The sequence below is a fragment of the Sciurus carolinensis genome, chromosome 2 (genome assembly GCF_902686445.1).
Source record: "Sciurus carolinensis chromosome 2, mSciCar1.2, whole genome shotgun sequence".
In the NCBI taxonomy this organism is placed as follows: Eukaryota; Metazoa; Chordata; class Mammalia; order Rodentia; family Sciuridae; genus Sciurus; species Sciurus carolinensis.
Window position 1 is genome coordinate 91375657 of NC_062214.1, and position 20637 is coordinate 91396293.

Consider the following 20637-nt stretch of genomic DNA (forward strand, 5'->3'; position numbering starts at 1 on the left):
GTAATTTTTAAAAAGACTATTTGTTTGCCTATCTGATTCCTCTTCCAACCATGTCTGATTTCATGAACTTATGGAATATCCAATGGAGTGTCCAGAAGGCAAAGGTCCTGGGCTCAGGAGGAATAATGAGCAAGGTTGGAGATGGCATTGGAGATGGTATAGGAGGAGACAGTGTCATCCCCAGGGAGTGTATGTGTGAGGAAGTGAAAGGTCCAAGGACAAAACTCCGGGACAAAACCACTGCACCCAACATTAAAGGATAGGTAGCCACAGAGAGATGAAAAGGGGCAGGAGAAATGGGAGAATAAATCAGAGAAAGCAGTGTCCCCAAAAGAGAGGAGTCATTTCTTTCAGAAATTATAATGTACCAATTAAAAAAATAAATAGAAAGATTAGAAGAGTAGAGGAAAGGGATGGGGGATAGAGGAGGGGAGGGAAAGGAGATGTCCTGGGGAAATGAAATGGAGGAAATAATGTTATGTGCATTTATGAATATGCCACAATGAACCCTACTACTATGTGTAACTATAATGCACTAATAAAAATTGTTTAAAAAGAAGAGGAAATGATGGGCCTGGGGATAAATAGAGGTCAAGACTGTAAGGAAAACGAGGCAGAATAGTCCATTTGGATTCAGTGGGATGTAGGCATGGAGCAGAGCAAGATCTGAATGAGATGCGAACACAGTTCTTGTAAGATGCTTGGCACAAAGAGGAGAGAAACCAGACCAGGAGGTACTTGCTTGAGTAGACCAACATTGAAAGTCCACAGCTAATAGTTCAAGGCCACATTCAATTTACATATCCAGACTGTGCCCTGGGTCTCAATGCCAGTCAAGCCAAGGTTTCTTCTCCAGAGCCTCACACATTTAATAAAATGAGCGCTGAGAAGGTAGATGAGGAGAGGCAGCAAGGGAGGGAGAGAAGAGCAGTTAGTGGGGTGTCTGTACCCAGACAGCTGTACCCATGATGAGAAGCATCTGTGACATTTTCAAATCTCTCTGTGCCAGGGAAGCAACCTGTCACAAAGGCAGCCTCTGCCCACAGTATTTACTCTCCCACCAATTTCCTTTTAATGCGGGGGAACATTGCAACACTACCTTATATGGAATATGCCTTTATTATCTTGATTATTTAAAGTTTTCCCTTTCTACTTAGGAGTTTGTAACAAATAATAACCTTATTGATCCTAGGCTCTTGTTTCTTAAAAACCATGTATATTCTTTCCTGCAAACTGTCTCTTGACTCCATTCACAGTTTTCTTTTTCTTTCTTTCCTTCCTTCTCTCTCTCTCTCTCTCTCTCTCTCTCTCTCTCTCTCTCTCTCTGTATTGGGGGTTGAACCCAGAAGCACTTAACCACTAAGCTACATCCCCAGCCCTTTTTATGTTTTATTTTGAGATCGAGTCTCACTAAGTTGCTTAGGGCCTTGCTGAGTCTGGCTTTGACTTCACAATCGTCCTGCCTCAGCCTCCCAAGCTGCTGGAACTGTAGGTGTGCAACACCTACACCAGGCCAGAGCTTATTTTCTAAAACCCAAATGGGAGAAACATCAATGTTTTATTTCAGACAACAACTATTTTACAGAAAATTAAGAGCAATTTAACCATAGATGTTCAGATTACACAAAATGCATCCCTAAGGATGGATAAACAAATTGTGGTATAGACTTAGAATGGCATGTTATTCAGCCATACAAAGAAATAAAGTATGGATAAATGCTACCGTAAAGATGAACCTTGAGGGCTGGGGGTGTGGCTCAGTGGCAGAGCTCTTGCCTAGCACGTGTGAGGCACCAGGTTCGAGTCTCAGCACTGCATATAAATAAATAAAGGTCCATTGCCAACTAAAAATATATATATATATTTTTTAAAAAGATGAACCTTGAAAACTTGATGTTAAGTGAAAGAAGTCAGTCACAAAAGAGCTCATACTATATGATTCTATTTACATGAAATATCCAGAGTAGGTAATTCCATACAGACAGAAAGTATATTAGTGGTTGCCTGGGCCTGGGAAGAGGGAGAATGGGGAGTGACTACTTACTAGGTTTAGAGATTTCTTTTGAGGTGATGAAAATATTCTGGAGTTAAATAGTGGCGATGGTTGCATAACAATGTGAATATACTCATTGTTACTAAGAGCAGATTTTATGTTTTTTCTATTTTACCACAATAAAAAAATTAGTTACAAAACAACAGCCTTGCCCTGACACAGAAGAGAAAAAGGCTCAGGCTCCAACCTCAAGACTTTGGATCAGATGAGGGCTTTGCACGCACCTGAGCATGCACAGGTGACTCAGGTCTGCCTAGTTTTCATTATCAGTGTCAGGCTGTTACCACTTTAGCAACCTGTTTAACTCGTTAGTAGTTTATTGTTGTTGTTTTTTGGTCTGAGAACCATTTGCTAAACTCTGGAGTGCTGGGCTCTGTTGCAGGAGGCAGTTATACATGAACGAATGAAGCAAGCTGCCCATCTAGTGCAGTGCTTCTCAGCCCTTAGGGAATGTCAGAAGCACCTGGCGGCTGTGTTCAGTGACAGATTCTGGGAGCCACCCCCAGAGAGTCTGGTCCAGTAGTTCTTGGGGTGCAGCCCCAAGAACCTACATTTCTAATAAGTTCCAGGGTGGTGAGGAGGAGGAGATGGCTTGTCTGGGGCCACACTTTGAGAACCCCTGGACTATTGGAGTAGAAAGACAAAGTCTTATTTTGATAAGGGTAGGTGCTGCAAGGAAGGCCTGCAAAGGACTCTACAGAGCACAGAGGAGGGGAAGCACTTTATCCTGCATTAGGAGAGAGAGGGTATTCAACAGAGATGTGAAGCACTCATGTGTCTGCAGAATGCAAGCAGCTCAGATCTTTGGAATAGAAAGGAAAGGTGGGGGCAGGCCTGGCACAGTCCAGGAAGATGGGCAGGACTTCTTCCTGATGAAAAGACTCTAAGGCAACAGGTCATGAGGATGTACAAGGGTGGCCAAGATGGAGGGGAAATAGCAAACAGATTGTCACCCTTTTACCTTTGGCAGCCTGGACACCCCATCCTTCTTCCTTTAAAACCTTCCTTCCAGAAAGAACCTGGCTGAGGCCTTGATGGCTGAGGGTGAATGATTGTGGAGCCCCCTCCCCAGGGTGAAGGGGAAGGACTTCCCCAGGGCTGGCAGAGAGTTGATTGGCAGCCCCAGCCTCGCAGCTCACCCCTTCCCACCTCAGCCTGTGCCATCAGCCCCCACCACCAAGGCTGAACCAAAAATGATGCCAGAGTGGCTTGGGGGCATTTTACAAAGCTCAAATTGATTCCTCCTCCTCAAGCTGGCCCAAACAAAAGTTGAAATAATAAAGAGAAAACTTTGATAATAAAGTGGATTAAAACATCTTCAGAAAAGGAGTCTATTTTTATTGATCTTTACTACAAAATACAAGGAAAAAGAACTAGCCAACTATGACTAGTTCAGCTTCAAGCTTTATAAATAATGAACCCTCTGGCCCTGGAACCCAGTTTGGGTCCAGGCCTGATTCACTTGTAACATCAACAAAGGAGAAGCTCCAACACCAGTGTGACTCCTTGACCTCTGTTTGTAAATAATACGATGATAAGACTCGTCCATCAATTATTAACCCACACTCCTGGCAGCCTCCTTCCCTTCTGGGAAGGATCTTGGGCTTTATGGCTGTGCCTCTCTATCACTTATTGGGTGGGGAAGCAGGCAGAGTTCAGCAGAATGTGAGCTGGGGGATCAGAATCCAGCCAAGGTAGACACTATGGGAACTGCACACCCCCACCTGGATTTTTATGAGATGGTATATGTCTCTTAATCGACTTCATAAGTGAACTGTAGAAGTTATAAATGTATTTAAAAATATATTTTAAAGGTAACTTCTGTATTCAAACAACATCCTGAGGATGTATGGTTTTGAGATGGGTTTAGAGGGACATGAAGGCTGTCTTGCCGTCTGAGTAGGGTCCTGTTGCTTAGCTGTGATCTCTGTGGTTCCAGCTATAGGACCAGGACTGATGCATGAGCCCCAGAGGGAGGCAGGTACCAGCACCCCCCAAAAGAAGACCTTCCCAACAGGTGGAGGAATGTACATGAGCAGGTGCTAAATGATTCCTGCTCAGCCTTGACTTGACCTGCAAGGGGAAGCAGATGGATCCCACTTTCTGAGTTAGTGCCTCACATACACTTAAAATATACCAGCTGTCTACTGTAGCAGTGTCCTGGGCTCCCTGGGCCCTCAATCTGGAATTCCTTTCATCAGGTTTTGCTCTTAGTTTCATCCTATACATTAAGTCTCAGCCTCCTCCAGGAAGCCTGCTTGTATCATTCACCCAACAGTGGTTTCTCCATATTCTCCCGAACAGCCCAGGTTTAATTTCTTCACAGCAGTAGTTGCAGACTGTGATTATTTTCTTTATGTATTGACTTAGTTATTTTCTTATTTGTTATTCATTAGCAGTCTATTCCCTTGGGAATGTAAACTCCACAAGGACAGAGGCTAATTATGTTTTGTTCTCCATCATATTCAGCACTGTGTACAATACTTGACACATAGTAGGCCCATTTGTTGAAGAAATTAATGCATTAATTCCTAAATTAAATAGCACTCTAAAGTGGCAAGAAATGATTTTTTTAATTCAACCTGTGGTTACTCATTTTTATTGCAAGCATAATCTATTTTGTTAAATGTGCCTTCAAAGTTGGTACACAATCGTTGATCACTTTCATGTAAACACACACACCAGGACTTTTATTGTGGTCAGATCTCTGTGCAAAAGAAAATAAACCAAAGCTTTTGGGGGACTAACCAAAAGAAATTTTGACTTTTGGTTGGAAAAAAAGGTGTGCTGACATGTGGAATGTGCCACCCTTGCCACTGTGGTTTTATCCTTTGGGCAAGTTTTAATCTGATTTCATTTCAGTAGTCAGCCAGAGACGTTCCCTGGAGCTAGCTCCCAGACAGCTGTCTGCTTTTAGCAGTCACACGGGCACCTCAAGCGTCCACCTCAAAGTGAGTGACCACTGAGAATTATCAGGGGGCAGTAGGCAACTCTGAGGAACCAATTTCAAAAGAACCCAAGGCCAACCTCAGAACTGAATGATATTGAATGCACACTGTTGGTCTAGACTCTGTCAGATCCTGTCCAGGTCACAAACAATATTTATTTTCATTAAAAGTTTAATTATTCTTGAGCACATAGGATGTATAGTGAGGCACAGTAATAAAACTGTGCCAGTAATTATGCACCTCTTGTCTTCTAAGGAACTCTACATGTGTTTATTATTACAATATGTGTTATAAAGTGTATGTATCAGAGATATAAATATAAGAAATTACTTAACCCATAATTTTTTTCATTCACCCCATACCATGTCTGAAAACAAGTTATAAAATAAATAAAATTATCATTTATTTAATTGCATAATTATTTTCCCAGGTCAAAAATGAGGCTATATATATAGACTCATTTTATGTACACACACACACATACACACACACACACACACACACACACACACATATTAAATATACCTGCATTGGAGAGAGACATAACAGGAAATGTCATATAGAAAGAAACTTAAAACACATCAACCAGACATCAAACATGAACTTTATTTGGATATTGATTCAAGCACACTGTTAAAATATACTTATGAGATAATCAGGGAAATTTGAACACTGGCTATTGGATGACATTGAGGAGTTAACATATTTTAGATATGAAAATGGTCTTATGGTTTTTAAGAAGAGCCTTCATCTTGAGTGATATGTAAGCATCATTTGAGATTTTCTTCTAAATAACCTGGGGGAGGAGAAGCAGATGGAGTAGTGATGCTCTAGACTAGTCATGAAGAGATGGGCACGTGGGACAGTTACACTACACCCTTGACTTTTATGCATGTTTTGAAATTTTCTGTGATTAATGTTTTTAAAATTTTTTAAAAGTTGTTGATGGACCTTGGTTTTATTTATTTATTTTTATGTGGTGCTGAGAATGGAACCCAGTGCTTCACACAGGCTAGGCAAGCACTCTACTACTGAGCCACAACCCCAGCCCTCTGTAACTAAATTTTAAAACAAGACACAAAGTATGTTAAGAAAATAACCAAGTCGGAGTGCATTTTTAAAAAAATCACACCATCTTTTTTAGTCTCTTTGTTGTACTCTGGCTGCTTACATCTCAGAATGTGAGACTTAGCTAGCTGGTCCTTGTCTCTGATCACCTTTTCATCTCACTGAGTCCCAGTATGTGATTGAATTCTCCGCTGTATAGATTTCACTCCCAGGCAGCCTGCAGGGTGCTAGTCTGCAGCATTCAGCACATATGTATTGAGTGCCACCTTTGTGACCTCTCCTGACTGGATCTCCGCCCCACCACTGTCTTCTCAGAGCCGCACTCCATTCATGAGTTCCTTGTTTTCCTGTAGCCAGCGTTCCTTCTCTTCTTTTGCCATCTGCATAGAACTATGTTCAGGTCTCTCCACTAAAAACAAAGCAAAACTTTCCCCATAACTACCCCCCCCCCCACACACACACATGCACTCTTCTCATCCCTTTATGGCTAAATTTTTGAAATGAACTTAAGAAAACCTCTGAGTGGAATTCCTTAAGTGTCTACTGAGTACACCATGTATTTAGACATGGAGAGAGAATGTGACAAAAAGCTCTTCAAAATGTGTAGATACAGCTTAGTCTGGAACAGGCTTATGTGCTAGTCTGGAGATAGTAGTCACAGGCCAGTCAGACAAATGATGAGTCACTGTGAGATTGTGTGAACCCTGAGCAGGCTGGCCAAGAGGTTCAGCCAGGGAGAAGAAGTCCCTGAAGTCTCTTCAGCAGGACTTGAGCTGGACTGTGAAAAAATGGATAAGATTTGGAAATGCACAGAAGAAGGAGGGCATTTCATGCGGATTTTAAGCATAAGAACATTGGTGAAGGTTGGTGGGCATAGCCTGTCCTGAGGTTGGAGAAGCGGACCTCACCAGGGAACCAGCTGGGGAGGGGTGTAAGGGTCTTTGAAAACACTGACAGTATGGGGCATTTTGAGGTCATGAAAAACAACTGGGGGGGTCTGCTTTGTCCTGTCTGGGGAAAGGCAGGGGAAGAAGGGAGTGTGTGGGTGCGTGGTGCCATCATAGCAGGACTGTTGCAAGATTAATTTAGTAGCAACAGGAGAGTGAGCCTAGTTGTGTCATAAGAAAGGCTGAGGTTGGTCCCCTGCAGGAAGCAGCATCATGTGGTAAGAGCCTAACTTAGGGTGGAGGTGGTGGTGGTGATGGGCTCCATGACCAACTAAGGGCAAAGGATGGAGCGGGTCTGCCTGGCTGTGAGTGTTTGAGCGTTGCAAGAGCGAGGTCCAGTTCTCTGCTAAAATATTGCACCATCAAACCATAACATAGGCTCTAACACATTGACTACTTGCAGTTTGTGGACCTTATTGAATCCTGAATTTTGCAAACCAACCATTAAATAGTTATGACATTTGAAAAAATTTGAATGCTAACTGAATTTGGTAACATGAAGGAATTAACTTTTTAAGGGTGATAATGGTATTCTAGTTTTGCTTCAAGTCCTCATGTTTTAAAAATACATAATGAGGCTGGGGATGTAGCCCATGGTAGAGTGTATGCCTCACATGGCCAACATCCTGGATTTAATCCCCAGTACCACCACAAAATAAAAACAAAAATCATAATGAAATATGTGCAGATGAAATCTATCTGAATTTGTTTCAGAGTTATCCAGGGAGATGATATAGAATAAGTAGTACAGGCTGTGAATTCTACACTTTCAAAGCTTGGAGATATGAAATTCATTTCACTCCTCTCTACTATTATATACATTGGGAAATTACTCTCTCTCTCTCTCTCTCTCTCTCTTTTTTTTTTTTTTTTTTTGGTACTGGAGGTTGAACCCAGGACCCAGGGTGTTCTACTACTGAGTTATAATTCCCCAGACTTTTTTTTTTTTTTTTTTTAATTTCTGGTCCTGGATAATGCAGGTCCCATGCCCTGGGACTTATAATCCCCACTCAGAAGTCACAAGAGGCATTTTGAACTGTGCCACATTAATCTCTTGTTACATTTCAAAACAGGAATTCCATCTACTTCTTTTTGCCTAGAGCAGGAAAATCCATGAACTGGAAAGAAATAATACCTTGATTTTATTTGGGTAAACAAACTGTGAGATACACATGATCTCCTTTATCATGATCATGGGATGAATCCAACCAACTGAAGAGGTGAAGTCAAAACCCAAAGCAAAGTCAAGTGTTTACAGTAGCTGGAAAGAAATTCTGCCTTGAGAAGAGTTGCTCCCAGCAGAGGTCTTTTGGCAGCAGGGCACTTGGCAAGAGTGTGAAAACTGAGACTCAGTTGAAGAATTGCAGGCTGCAGTGTAGCCGCCCACAAGGCCAGGGCTACTGTAACCACAAGTCACACATGGCCCCACAGAGACTAGGGGAAATCAAGAAGTCCGCCACAATCACCCTGGACGTTTGTTGATCTGGTGGCCACCCTGTGGCAACTCTATCTCTTACTGCAAGCCACAAAGACAAGAGGTTTGGGCTGGGGTTGTAACTCCGTGGTAGAGCGCTTGCCTAGCACATGTGAGGCACTGGGTTCAATCCTCAATACCACATAAAAAATTAAAAAAATAAAATAAAATTATATTTAAAAAACAGACAAGAGGTTTATCTGACATTGTTCCCAGCTGTGCAAGAAGAGGATAGTAGCTATTGCCAGGAGCTGGATGAGGGTCCTCCCAGATTACAGGGCAGAAACCAGATTTCATTTCAAGGAGTGGTCCCAACCACAACCCCTCCTCATGCAGGTCAACTAAAAATTAGGAGGGTACACTGTGAACCTGAGCAAGCGATTCATTTCCTCCTCTTTTCTGAAAGGAAAAATACGTAGTGGGTTAAGGAGGGTGCTCACTTGCCCTGAAAAGGATCAAGCAGGAAAATAGTCATGAAAATCCAGCTCAGTCAACATGTGAGGGCCTGCTCTGTGCCCAGCATCCTAGGAAATGCAGGGATAAATGAGACACAGCCCTGGCTTCCAAGGAGAGTGCAGGAGAGGGAGGACACACGCATCTAGATCTTCTTCATAAGTACTGAACAGGACAAAGAAACGGCGACCCAAGCAGGGCAACTCTGTTTCTAAGCCAAAGTCTAACTTTGAACAAATCATTTAATCTCAAATTTTCATCTATAAAATGGGGCAATTCTTGTCTTCCTTACCTCACAGAGCTAGAGAGTTAGAAGGATGGAAATTACTAAAATAAAACAACAAAAGTGGTAAGGATAGTGATGACGAGGAAGCATAGAAAAGGCTCTTTCGACAGACTGCTCTCAGGGCCTTGACTGGCGCCTGAGGGTGGCAGCCAGGACAGGAGCAGCTTCCTAACGCAGACACCGTCACCTCCCTAGCCGGCTCCAGGAGCACCAGTGCCCTGCGCCCTCATTCCCGAAGTTGCACAGGTGCTGCCTTGGCCTGAGCGACGCTCTCAACTCATTCTAACTCACCTGTGCAGAGGATGAAGGCGCTTAGCCCTGATATTCTTAATAAATTTCAGAGCTGAAGAGTCAGAAAGGACCTTCTAGAACACAGCGTCCCACCCTCCCATTTGTGCCAAGGGCACTGGAGGCTGCAGCAGGGAACGTGACCTGCTCGCAGTTGCTCTCCCTGGCGTGGGACAGCCAGTGCTGCAGTCTTGTTCTTTGGCTGCTTCTCTTTCCGAGGAAGCTTTTGTCTGGACGCTGTTCTTTTTAATATCCTTAGTCTTTCCTGCTTCTAAACACCTCATTTAGCCCTAACTTCTCATAAAGAGTATTTCGGGTACAATTAATAAAAATTCCACCTTATAAGCATTTCCCAAGCTCTCTGATCTCTGGGAGAAATGATAACTAACTGCCCATCGGGCACATGGTCCTGCTCACGACTTGGGTTTACAAAGAAGGAAATGAGCTGTCTCTGGTTTCCAGGAGCTCTTGTTTAGTCAGCACTAAAACACCCTCTTGAGAAACCCTTTGGACTTCCACTCTGGGAAAAGTCCTAACCCAGTTCTCTTCAGTCAAGTGTACAAGAAAAATTCTCAGTGCTACATTTCTTTACTTCCTGAGTTTTCCCATTCATGCCTAGCTGGCAGCTTATGCCTCCCTGGCTGTGGGCCCAGGCAGTGCTATGAGCACAGAAAGGTTGATGGCCTCTCTGGGGAAGTCCTGCCACCCTGCATCTTTCTGACCTTGGAGTTAGCGTGGTGCCTCATGATGACTTCACTCTGCTCCCTGATGCCACTAAAGAGTTCAGTTTTGCTCCTAGCTAAGTAACTGTTATTTCTCCACTTTACCCCTGGAGTGAACACTTTGGTATCCTCCAGATTCTTTCTCACCACGTTGCCACATTGGTGTAGTTGAGTTGCTGAGTCTGGGGTTTTAAGATCTTGAAATAAAAAACATGTGAATGAACACTGGCAGGCACAAAAGAGAAAACTGGTGTTTAGTTTTCTATTGAAGTGTGCTGCTCTCTATGGAAGTATGTTCCTTCCCCCTAATCTAATTCACACCCTTCCCTGTGCCCATATTCTGATGAATGGACCTCTGATGGCTTGATTCCCAGCTTGGAGAAAACCCAACAGGGCACCATGGGTTCTATCCTAACGAGCCATGACATGCCAATTATTTGCTTTTCTGGAGAAACCTCAGCTTGAAAATCTGTTTAATTACCATGGGAGATAATCTTTTAAACACAGATTTACATTCTTTAAAGATTTTCCCTGTGGGAGTAGGATAGTTTATCTGAACATGGGATGTTTATTTTCATTTCCAGAGGAGTGACTACTATCTGGTAGTTAGCAAGAAGCTTGAGCCCTGAAAGATTTTTGTTTTTCAGTCTGTTCCTCATCACTGATAATTTGTCAATTTTATTGTAATAATTAGTTTGTAGTATTGTCATACATTTCTCCAGTGGAAACCCTGCACCTGGCTCTGTGATTCTGGGCCTATAGTTGACATTTTTCATCATCCCTGTCAGGTTGGGCTCTGCACTCTAGAAGTGGGTATCAGGAGTTAGTGTCCTCAAGGATTTCCTATCATAAAGGTCACACCTGTAAATCCACATCCTACCTGGGGCTGTGGTCAGTCAAATTCCATTTTTTTCCCCTCCTGGCACCGCCCAGCAGATTCATTAAATTCTTCCCCATTACAATGCCTGTTTGGATGAGCAGGCTGCTCTGATGTTCAAACCTGATGGCCCCAAGACCCAGAGCAATTCCTGGCTCATAATAAGTGCCCAATAAGCAGATGGTAAATTCCTGAACGTCAACAGTCTTCCCGTGGAGAGGATGTGTATTGTGTCATCATAGGAACATTGTATGAAATCAAGCTGAGTTTGGGAGGCCCAGACTCTGACATGGGCTGCTCTAGTCTTTCATTCTTCACATCACTTTTTATTTTATTTTATTTTAACATGGTACTGGGGATCAAACCCAGGGCCTTGGACATGTTAGGCAAAGCACTTTACCACTGAGCTACATCTCCAGCCTCATTCCCCATATCATTTTAATGGCAGGTGATCTTGAGATGTTTGCTGGACCTGATTCTGTAGGCTGGGATCTCTGGGTTTTAAAGAGCTTACCTTTGGGATTAAGGAAAGAGTCTGGAGTAATTGTATTGAACATGGAATTAGGAGGAGAAGAAAAACGCCTTGTGGAAAATGGACTAAATCTTGGGGTTGAATCTCTCCTTCCAGGTCCTAATGGGGAGAAGAGCTGGTCCAAGAAGTACCCATTATGTGGGGGCCTGCTGCAGTCCCCAATAGACCTGCACAGTGACATCCTCCAGTACGATGCCAGTCTTGTGCCTCTTGAGTTCCAAGGTTACAATGTGTCTGCCACTGAGCAGTTGAACCTGACCAATGATGGCCACTCAGGTAAGTGAGAGACCTCGGAGACCTGAAGGGGTAGGTCTGGCTTCCCTTGGCTCCTTGGCCTGCCCTTTTCCCCCTGGCAGTGAGGGGGCTCCCCTGAGGCATCCAGGAGAAGGGACCTGGGGGTGTGGGGACCTTTGAGGTCTGCCTGGCTCACTCTGTCCAGTGGATGCTGGATTCAGGTGATTCTGACAAAAGAAGCACATCTCTCAGGATCGGGGAGGAGACAGCCTGAGCTCCTTGGTCCACTGGATGCAGGAGTGAATTTTGGGCCATTATGAACTGCTCAAGAGACCTTGCAGTTCTATTGTGGCGGTGGGTATCTAGGCTTCAGAGTCAGACACACCTGAATTTGAACCCTGGCTTGACTATTTCTGAGCCATCAGATTCTGGGTAAGATTTAAACCTCCTTGAGTTTTCATCTGGAAAATGGACATTTTGATAAGTTCCATGAAGATTAGAGATTAGGTGTGTCAGGGTTTGGCATACAATAAATGCTTCACAAATAGCAATTGTTGTTGTTGTTATAATTCTAAAACCTGGAAGGTACTTCACGGACTGTTCTAGCTTCATAGCCAGGTGTTGATTTATAAAGAAACATCCATTACTGATCCAGTGTTAGTGCTTCCAGAATCACTTTCCAAGAGGAACCATGAAGCTGCTGGAGTTGCTTTAGGGAAATGGGTGTTCTTGGGGAAAGGCCAGGCTTCTGACCTGCAGGCTGCATCTCTCTAGTCTGCACCTTGCTGCAGCCACCCACTTCTTCTGGACCCTGGGCAGGGTCACCTATCTGACTGCTCTCTGGTGCTGCTCAGGGCTCTGAAGGCTGCCCCTCCTTTCCCCAGTGAGACTGATCCTGCGCTCGGACATGCACATCCAGGGCCTCCATTCCCACCGATACAGTGCCACCCAGCTGCACCTTCACTGGGGGAACCGCAATGACCCCCGTGGCTCTGAGCACACCATCAGTGGGAAGCCCTTTGCTGCTGAGGTGAGTGAATGACCAGTGCGGCAGAGGCTGCCTGGTGGCGGGTGGTCTGGCACCCACTTCACCTGGCTGGTGTGTGGGTAAGCCAGGGAATGGGTGGCAGTCAGTGCCTGTCAGCAGCACTGGAAGGTAGAGCTGCTCCAGTCATGCTATAGTTCACCTGTTGGTGTCCTGGTCCCTCCTTCCTGTGAACAAGCTGAGTTTGTCTCTCTTTTCCTGAGTGATGTTGCTGAGAAGGCTGGGTTCCTGGGATGGCACAGAGAGATGCACATATTCCTTTTCTAGACACCTCCTCCCCCCTTGCAGACCAAGAACTCATCAGCCTGCCTGGCTGATGCATCCCACTGCTAAATCATACCGGGTGCATTGCTCTCCAAACTTCACAGTCTTTCTCTACATGTCATGCCGTTTAGAAATGTCCTCCCCATCTCGTTTTCCCTCTCCCTAGACATGGATTGTGCTTGAGAACTTGGGGACAGGGCCACTCTTCTACTTGACCAGAAACCAAGGGATGTTTGGCACTGTAGTACAGGGCATCACAGCAATCAGAGACTCACTGAGGCTCATTTGGGATGTCAGCTTTGTGTTATGTCACCTGGAGGTGCTAAGCCAAAATGTCAAAGGAAATTGAGAAACAGCATTTTTCCTGTACCACAAGTGTGCCATGGGGTGAGACAGAGGGGCTCTGAGTTGCTCCATTTCAGAGCTCCTGTAGCACTGAGCCGGGGATGTGGCTCTGAGTGTTTACAGGGAAATAAATGCAAGGGATAAATGCTACAGATCAGCCAGGGGAGTTCATGGTAAATAATAGCAAGACCTTTCTCTTCTGTTCCTAACTGCTGAACTGCTTAATGTCTCAGGCTAATTATAAGTCTGATTACAAGCACGGAAGGGATGTGATTCTGGTTGATCAGATGGCACTACTGGAGGCTCACAGATTTCAGAGTAGGCCCTTTCCTGAAGCTCGAGAACTGCAATTTCTTCAAGGCTAATTGCAAGGTGGAGGCTTCTATTTCCCCCATGGGGAATAAAGAAGGAGTTTAGGGTGCAGGTTGTGAGGGTTTGTGCATTTAGAAATATTTCTAGTAATTGTATTTTTTTGCTTTAATTAAGCTACATCATCAGACCAAGAGCCTGGAAAAGAGGGACTATAGATGCCAATACTAGAGAAAAGACATTAGGGTGATCTTAAATGACTGATTCTCTAGGAGAATCTTTGAAAGTAGTGATTCTTCTAGATGGAGACTATAAAAGAAGTTTCTTGAACCCCTCAGCAGGAAAGTCCATTGGGCCTGGATTAGTCTTCACTTCCTTTTGTTTTAATCTGAGCGCATTTAGAAAACTGCTTAGAGCTCAAGTTCAAAGGTCATTTGTAAAAAGAAATAAGGACACTGGGGGTTCAGCCACATAGAATTCCACTGTGTTTCTCAAGGTCATGCCAGGCCAACATGGTATGTGGGAAAGATGGTAAAGCAGGGACAGAAATCCTAATTAGGGAACTCAAAGAAGAGATGATTTGATACGGTTTTTTAAGATGAGAAAGGTCCACTTAAAAAGTTCAAAATGGGGGACTGGGGTTCAGTAGTGAAGTGTTTACCTTGCATGTGTGAGGCCCTGGGTTCAATTCCTAGCATCACAATAAACAAACAAAACCAAAAAATCAAAACAGCAACAAAGACCAAAAAAAAAAAAAAAAAAAAAGTCCTGAATGGGAACTCTAAGCTATATTTGATAAAATATGCTTGAATTATATTTCTAGACACATATGATAGGAAATGAGATGAGTGAAAAGGAAAAGAGATTAAAATCTAAGTGAGTCATAGTGTCAAGGATAAAGAATCAATAAAAATACATGTATTGTGTATGTAGGGCTATCTACTAGTAACATTTTTTTGAAGGCCAGGTTACCACACCTTTAGGATTTAAAGTCAGCCTAAACATTGTCAGAATTTGTCACAGCAGTAGTCTTTTTAAAATTAAAAATGTTTTATCAGAGTATCATAAGCATACATAGTAACTGGGTTCATTTTAACAAGGCCTAGGGCCTTGCACATGCTAGGCAAGCACTCTGCCACTGAGCTGCACCCCCAGCCTACACCTAGACTTTTTAAATCCATGACTTCTCAAAAACATATCTTTTGCTTACCTTAATAGTGACAGGTAATTTCTGTTCTGAAAAAAGTGAGTTTAGAATTTTATTTTGTAAAGATAGACATCTATGTACATGGAATAACTTTGCCCTGTGGCCTCTTAAAATATGCCTGATGGAAACCTTTATAAATGCCATGCTATAGTTGGGTGGTGGTGCACACCTGCAATCCCAGCGACTCAAGAGGCTGAGGCAGGAGGATTACAAGTTCAAGGCCAGCTTCAACAACTTAGGGAGACCCTAAGCAACTTAGTGAGACTCTGTCTTTAAATAGGAATACAAAATAGGTCCGGGGATGTAGTTCAGTGGTTGAGTGCCTCTGAGTTCAATCCTGGGTACAAAAAAAAAAAAAAAAAAGGCCATGCTGTGATTTTATCCACCAGGCATATAAATATGTGTGTCCTGTGCTGAATCAATTATAATTAAATTACAGCTAGAGGTTTCCTGCCCCATCTCACTGCTTCTTGACCAAGTGCAGAGAGCCCAGGGCTAAGGCTAGGCAAGCCACAGGCTCCAGAACAAGTAGGAAAAATCAGAAGGGGCCAAGATTCTAAGTACTCAAGCTTCTTTATGGCTAATATAAAACCCATTCACTCATTCATTCATTTACTTGTTCATGTCTATTGCACATCTGGTACTTTCCAGGTGCCCTATCAGATACCAGGGGTCCAGTGAGTGAGTAAGAAACAGTCTGCCCTAGTGGAGATTGAAGTTTGGAGAGGACTGAGGGAAAAGTGGGGATGCCAAGAGGGAGGGTCAGTTTGGTTGGGGGAGGGGAGGGACAGGTGTCTATCCTCCCAGTTGGATTCTAGTCTCTAGCAGAAGAGAAAGGTTCCTGTGAGAATCACTCATCCCCTGACAGGCGGCTTCTCTCCCACTGCAGCTGCACATTGTCCATTATAACTCAGATCTGTACCCCAACGTCAGCACTGCCAGTGACAAGACAGAAGGGCTCGCTGTCCTAGCTGTCCTCATTGAGGTAAGAGATGTTTAAAGGGCTTTTATGAAATTTGTAGTGAGGACAAGTTTGAGATTTAGTGTTTTGTTCTGTGCAGACCAAAGGTAATAAGCTGCTCCTTTCTGCTTCTCCATGTTGCCTCCAAAGCAGGGGTATTCCCTTTGATTCCTTTCTTGACCTAGAGGCCAAATGGAGAGGAGAAATGGACAAGTCTTTTGTGACATTGGAAAAATGAGACCCAGTCTCCAGTCTTGTTGCATGAGGCACGTAATTTGCTCAGTAGGGGAGGACCTCTTGGGAAGGGCATCACTATGCTGCCCTGTCAGATGCCCAAGCCCCTCCTTGACCTCCAGCATCCAAACTCCATCCTATATATGGACCCCAGAGTGAACTCTACTCAGAAAATGGAATCATCTTCTGATTAGCTTGCATTATCCCCCAAGGAGGCAGTATGCACCTCAGTTCCCAATGTGCTTACTTCTTTGGCTTGGCTTTTGTGAACTCAGGACTCTCTTAAGTTCTGGGTTAGATGGATGTGCTAGTTGTGGCCTCCAGGCTCATGTACAGATAATTGGGAGCATACTCTGTACCCCATGCCACTCAAACCTGATGCCTTCAGCTGAAAATAGGAAGTTCTTTGAAGTGGGATAGCAGGACAATTATACTAACTCCCAACAGCCTGTAACCCATCCTAACTGTCCTAGTAGGGTGGACTCTCAGGCAGGACCAAGGGGCAGGTGGCTACATACCTTCAGCTAAGCCCTTCTGAGTGCAATTGTCAGTCCAGGCTTAGTCCACAGAGTATTCCATCCCAGCCAAACTTGTGTGGTTTCTGTTGCAGATGGGCTCCTTCAATCCATCATATGACAAGATTTTTAGTCACCTTCAACATGTAAAGTACAAAGGTAAGGGGCCCTCTCCTTATTCCTTCTCCGCTGAAGAAGGATACAGTCACACCGTGTGACCTTAAGAAAAACAATGCAAAGGGAAGGTGCCTTCTGAGTTCACCAGGGTAAGGACTTTAGGTTGTTCAAAAGCATATGATAGGGCTGGGGATATAGCTCAGTTGGTAGAGCCCTTGCCTCATGTGCACAAGGTCCTGGGTTCAATCCCCAGCACCACACACACACACACACACACAAAAAAAAAAAAAAAAAAAAAAAAAAAGCATACAACAAGGTCTTTGGGTTGGATGACCAAGAAAAGGGTGAGTTCACATTTCTAGGTTCAGTCACTATGCTTAGCTGCACCTCTGCTGTTGTGGGGTAAGGCTGATACCATCTCCCCAACATGTCTCTCCAGGTCAACAAGTGCTCATCCCAGGCTTCAACATTGAAGAACTGCTTCCCGAGAGGCCTGCTGAGTACTACCGCTATGAAGGGTCCCTGACCACACCTCCTTGCCACCCCACTGTGCTCTGGACGGTTTTCCGAAACCCTGTGCAAATTTCCCAGGAGCAGGTAACTGTCTGAGCCAGAGTCCCCACGGCACCTTGGTCCCCACCACCAACCATATCAAAATCAATGATTTGATCTCCTTGCTTTAGAGTTTCACTGGCAGCTATTCAAAAGCTCTCCAAATATCACTGGTGCCTGAAAACACTGCAGAAATTATAGGCTGAGCTTCAGAGAGGTGCTATGAAGTCAAGCTAGGAAAATGAATGCTTGTCTCCACAGTTCTTTAAAAAAAAGAGCTGAAAGGCTGCATTTGTTAATATATTCCTTAGCAACTGGGTGGTATTCACTGCTCAGGTCAGGGAGAGCCTGGTTCTTTTAGAAGGCCAAATAGAGTTAGCACCAGGTTAAATCATTGCACAAATGGGGCGTGTGATTGCAGCAGTGAGTGAGCTCAGAGCTCAAGAAGCTCAGTGTAGTGCAAAGTGGGGTACAAAGTCCTTAGCAACTGTCTCTAAGCCTCTCACATTATAGATGATAGAAATGAGGGTTGGAAGCAGGATCATCCTCTGGTTAATGACAAAGCTGAAATCCAAAGTCAGGCCTTCAGGGTTTAAAGTCACAGCTCATCCCTCTCTGCCACAACTTAAAAGCTTAAAAAAGAAAACTGGCTCCCCAGGAGCCAGAGCTGTGCACCTGCTCACCCCCACTTCAGCTTCATGGTCCAGGACAGCCCTCACTGTTGCTCCTGCCTTTCACTATCAGCTTCTGAGATGAGAAACCTAGATAAATTGGCAGCAGGTAGGCGGATGGGAGCGAGGACATGGTGAATCAGGAGGTGAAATTGTGGGGAAGCAGAAGCATGCTAACCCAGAAACTGCCTTGGCAATTGTTATGTAATCTTTGTGGGTATGTGAAAATGCCAGGGAACCAGTTGTCAGATGACCTGGGAACCTCTTAGCTCTCTCCTTTTATTCTTCTGTGACTACTGGACTTCAGGCCCCTCTGCTTTAAGAGTTGGTTTTTTGCACACACGCGTAATCCTAGGGACTCAGGAGGCTGAGGCAGGAGGATCACAAGTTTAAAGCCAGCCTCAGCAACTTAGTGAGACCCTGTCTCAAAATTTAAAAAACATAAAAAGGGCTGGGAATGTGGCTCAGTGGTTAAGCACCCCTAGCTTTAATCTTCGGTACCAAAAAAAAAAAAGAGGAAGAATTGGGTTTCAAGTTCAGCTTTATGAGGGGAAGGCAACCTCCATGATAGGCTAAGGAGTCGTCTGTCCCTCCAGCTTTCACTCTGTGGGGGCACATTCTGGGCATAACCAGGGGCCAGCAGCATAGCCCTTCTCTGGAGTTTCTGAGAATTGCCAGCACTTATCAGCACTCAGCAAGACTCCCATGGAAGCAGGAAGAAATAGTTCTCTGGCTTTCCCACTGCTTTCTATTGCCTCCCACCAAGCATCCCACAGGCTAGTTCCAGAGGCTTCTCCCAGGGACTCTCTTCAGGGAGGCCAGACCAGGGAATATCACTCTGCCCACAGGGTATGTTTCTGCTCTTTCCCTCAGTTGCTGGCTTTGGAGACGGCTCTGTATTTCACACAAGTGGATGACCCTTCACCCAGAGAAATGATCAACAACTTCCGGCGGGTCCAGAAGTTTGATGAGAGGCTGGTATACATCTCCTTTCGACAAGGTAAGGGATGCAGTGTATGTCTGGTGACAGAGCTCTGTTTCACCCTAAGTGTGTCTCTGGCACTGGTGTCCTTCGGAGCTTGGCTTTTACAGATGAGACTTGTAGCTTCTCTTCCTAGACTTTCTTGGCATCAATGGCTGCAGCCATTCTGCCTAGGCCTAGCCAGGTGATTCCAGCACCACCAATGCCAACAGTGCTCCTTTGTAAGACTGTGAGAATCACCACAGCCATGGCCACCAGCAGCTCAAGGCCTAGTGTAGCAGGGCCCATTGGGCATGAAAGCACCCTCCTCACTCGGCCTGTTTGTCTCGTCTCCTTGGAGCCTACATAAGCACAGGCATACACATTCCAAACTGGTGTATTCCTAAGGTAAATGGGGCTCACTCTTTCTTTTAAATCTGTAACTTCCAGGTCAGCTCAGAGCCTCCTTCTATACTGCTGGAAGCTGGGGGTTGGGGAAGGTGATAAGGGAGCATTTTGGGGACCCACACCCTTCTTCAAACTTGAGTTCTTTTTCTCACTATTGATTCTTGAGCTTCTCCCAGCTTGGAAATCTTTGAGTGGTCAGAATCATGGCAGGTCTGTTCCACTTCATCCTCGTATGTCACTCATGGACCGACTGTTCATATTTAAAGATGACCCCATTAGCTCACTTTTGAGAGAATCCGTGCCCCTCATCTCTCCTGTGCACTTTTTTTTTGTTCCTTTCTTATGATGTGAGATTATAACTATGGCTTCCTCAGCGTAGTTGTGTAGATAAAGATTGTGTTCAAGGTCCTTGTCAGAAAGCTTTAGAAATGTTCCCTTTTGAATTTACCCATTCACATGATCAGAATGATGTCCTCTGTTTCTTAATTGAGAACTGCCCAAGGATTTGTGTTTTGTGTTCTGTTCTTCAGATACCACTAGTTAATTCCACTTCCCTTCTTTCCTCGGCTTCTCAGTCTGCAAACTGAATCTGTTAAAAATCTTGTTAAAAATCTTGTTAAAAATTGAGAACCTAATAAGATGATGTCTACCAACTTCTTTTTCTAGGAAATGACCCCAATGCCTAGGATGCTTTCCTTTGTGATCTATTCTGGATACAGCATTCCCTTTTCCCATTCTTCTAAGTGGAATATATAGAATTTAAGGATTAAAAATACTCCAACTCTTAAATAAATTTTTAAAAACCATGACATTCTGCTGGGAGATAAGGGACTTTATTGACATTGATCAGGTAGAATTTTGCTTGTGATCCAAGGGTTCTACTCTCAGTTGTTTTCCAAGCTAGTCTATACACATCACTGGAAATGAGGTAATGAATACTTTCCCTACAGTCAGGGGGCCTTGGTCCTGGGCCTCATCTTGTTTTCTCCCCTGTGTATGATGAGGACAAATTGCATCTCTTTTTCAGCCTTGGTTTCCTTGTCGCAACATGCCAGGTTGGATAAAGTGATCTTTTCAGTGCTAATATGTTACAATTCTAAAAATGGACACTAACAACTCTCAATCCTAACTTTACATTGCAGGGACAGTGTTTGAGGGCAGTTACA

At 44.2% G+C, this 20637-nt stretch overlaps 1 protein-coding gene across 5 annotated transcripts in view; it reads left to right on the top strand.

Annotated features, from left to right (window-relative positions):
• Ca12 (carbonic anhydrase 12) overlaps positions 1-20637 on the top strand; it is a 54042-nt gene that overhangs the window by 19842 nt on the left and 13563 nt on the right. For all 5 annotated transcript variants that reach the window (XM_047542124.1, XM_047542127.1, XM_047542128.1 and 2 more), the window contains exons 3-8: positions 11745-11924; positions 12767-12912; positions 15942-16037; positions 16858-16921; positions 17319-17476; positions 18976-19102. In XM_047542124.1, the coding sequence (XP_047398080.1) occupies positions 11745-11924; positions 12767-12912; positions 15942-16037; positions 16858-16921; positions 17319-17476; positions 18976-19102 (771 nt within the window). The remainder of the gene's footprint in view (positions 1-11744; positions 11925-12766; positions 12913-15941; positions 16038-16857; positions 16922-17318; positions 17477-18975; positions 19103-20637) is intronic.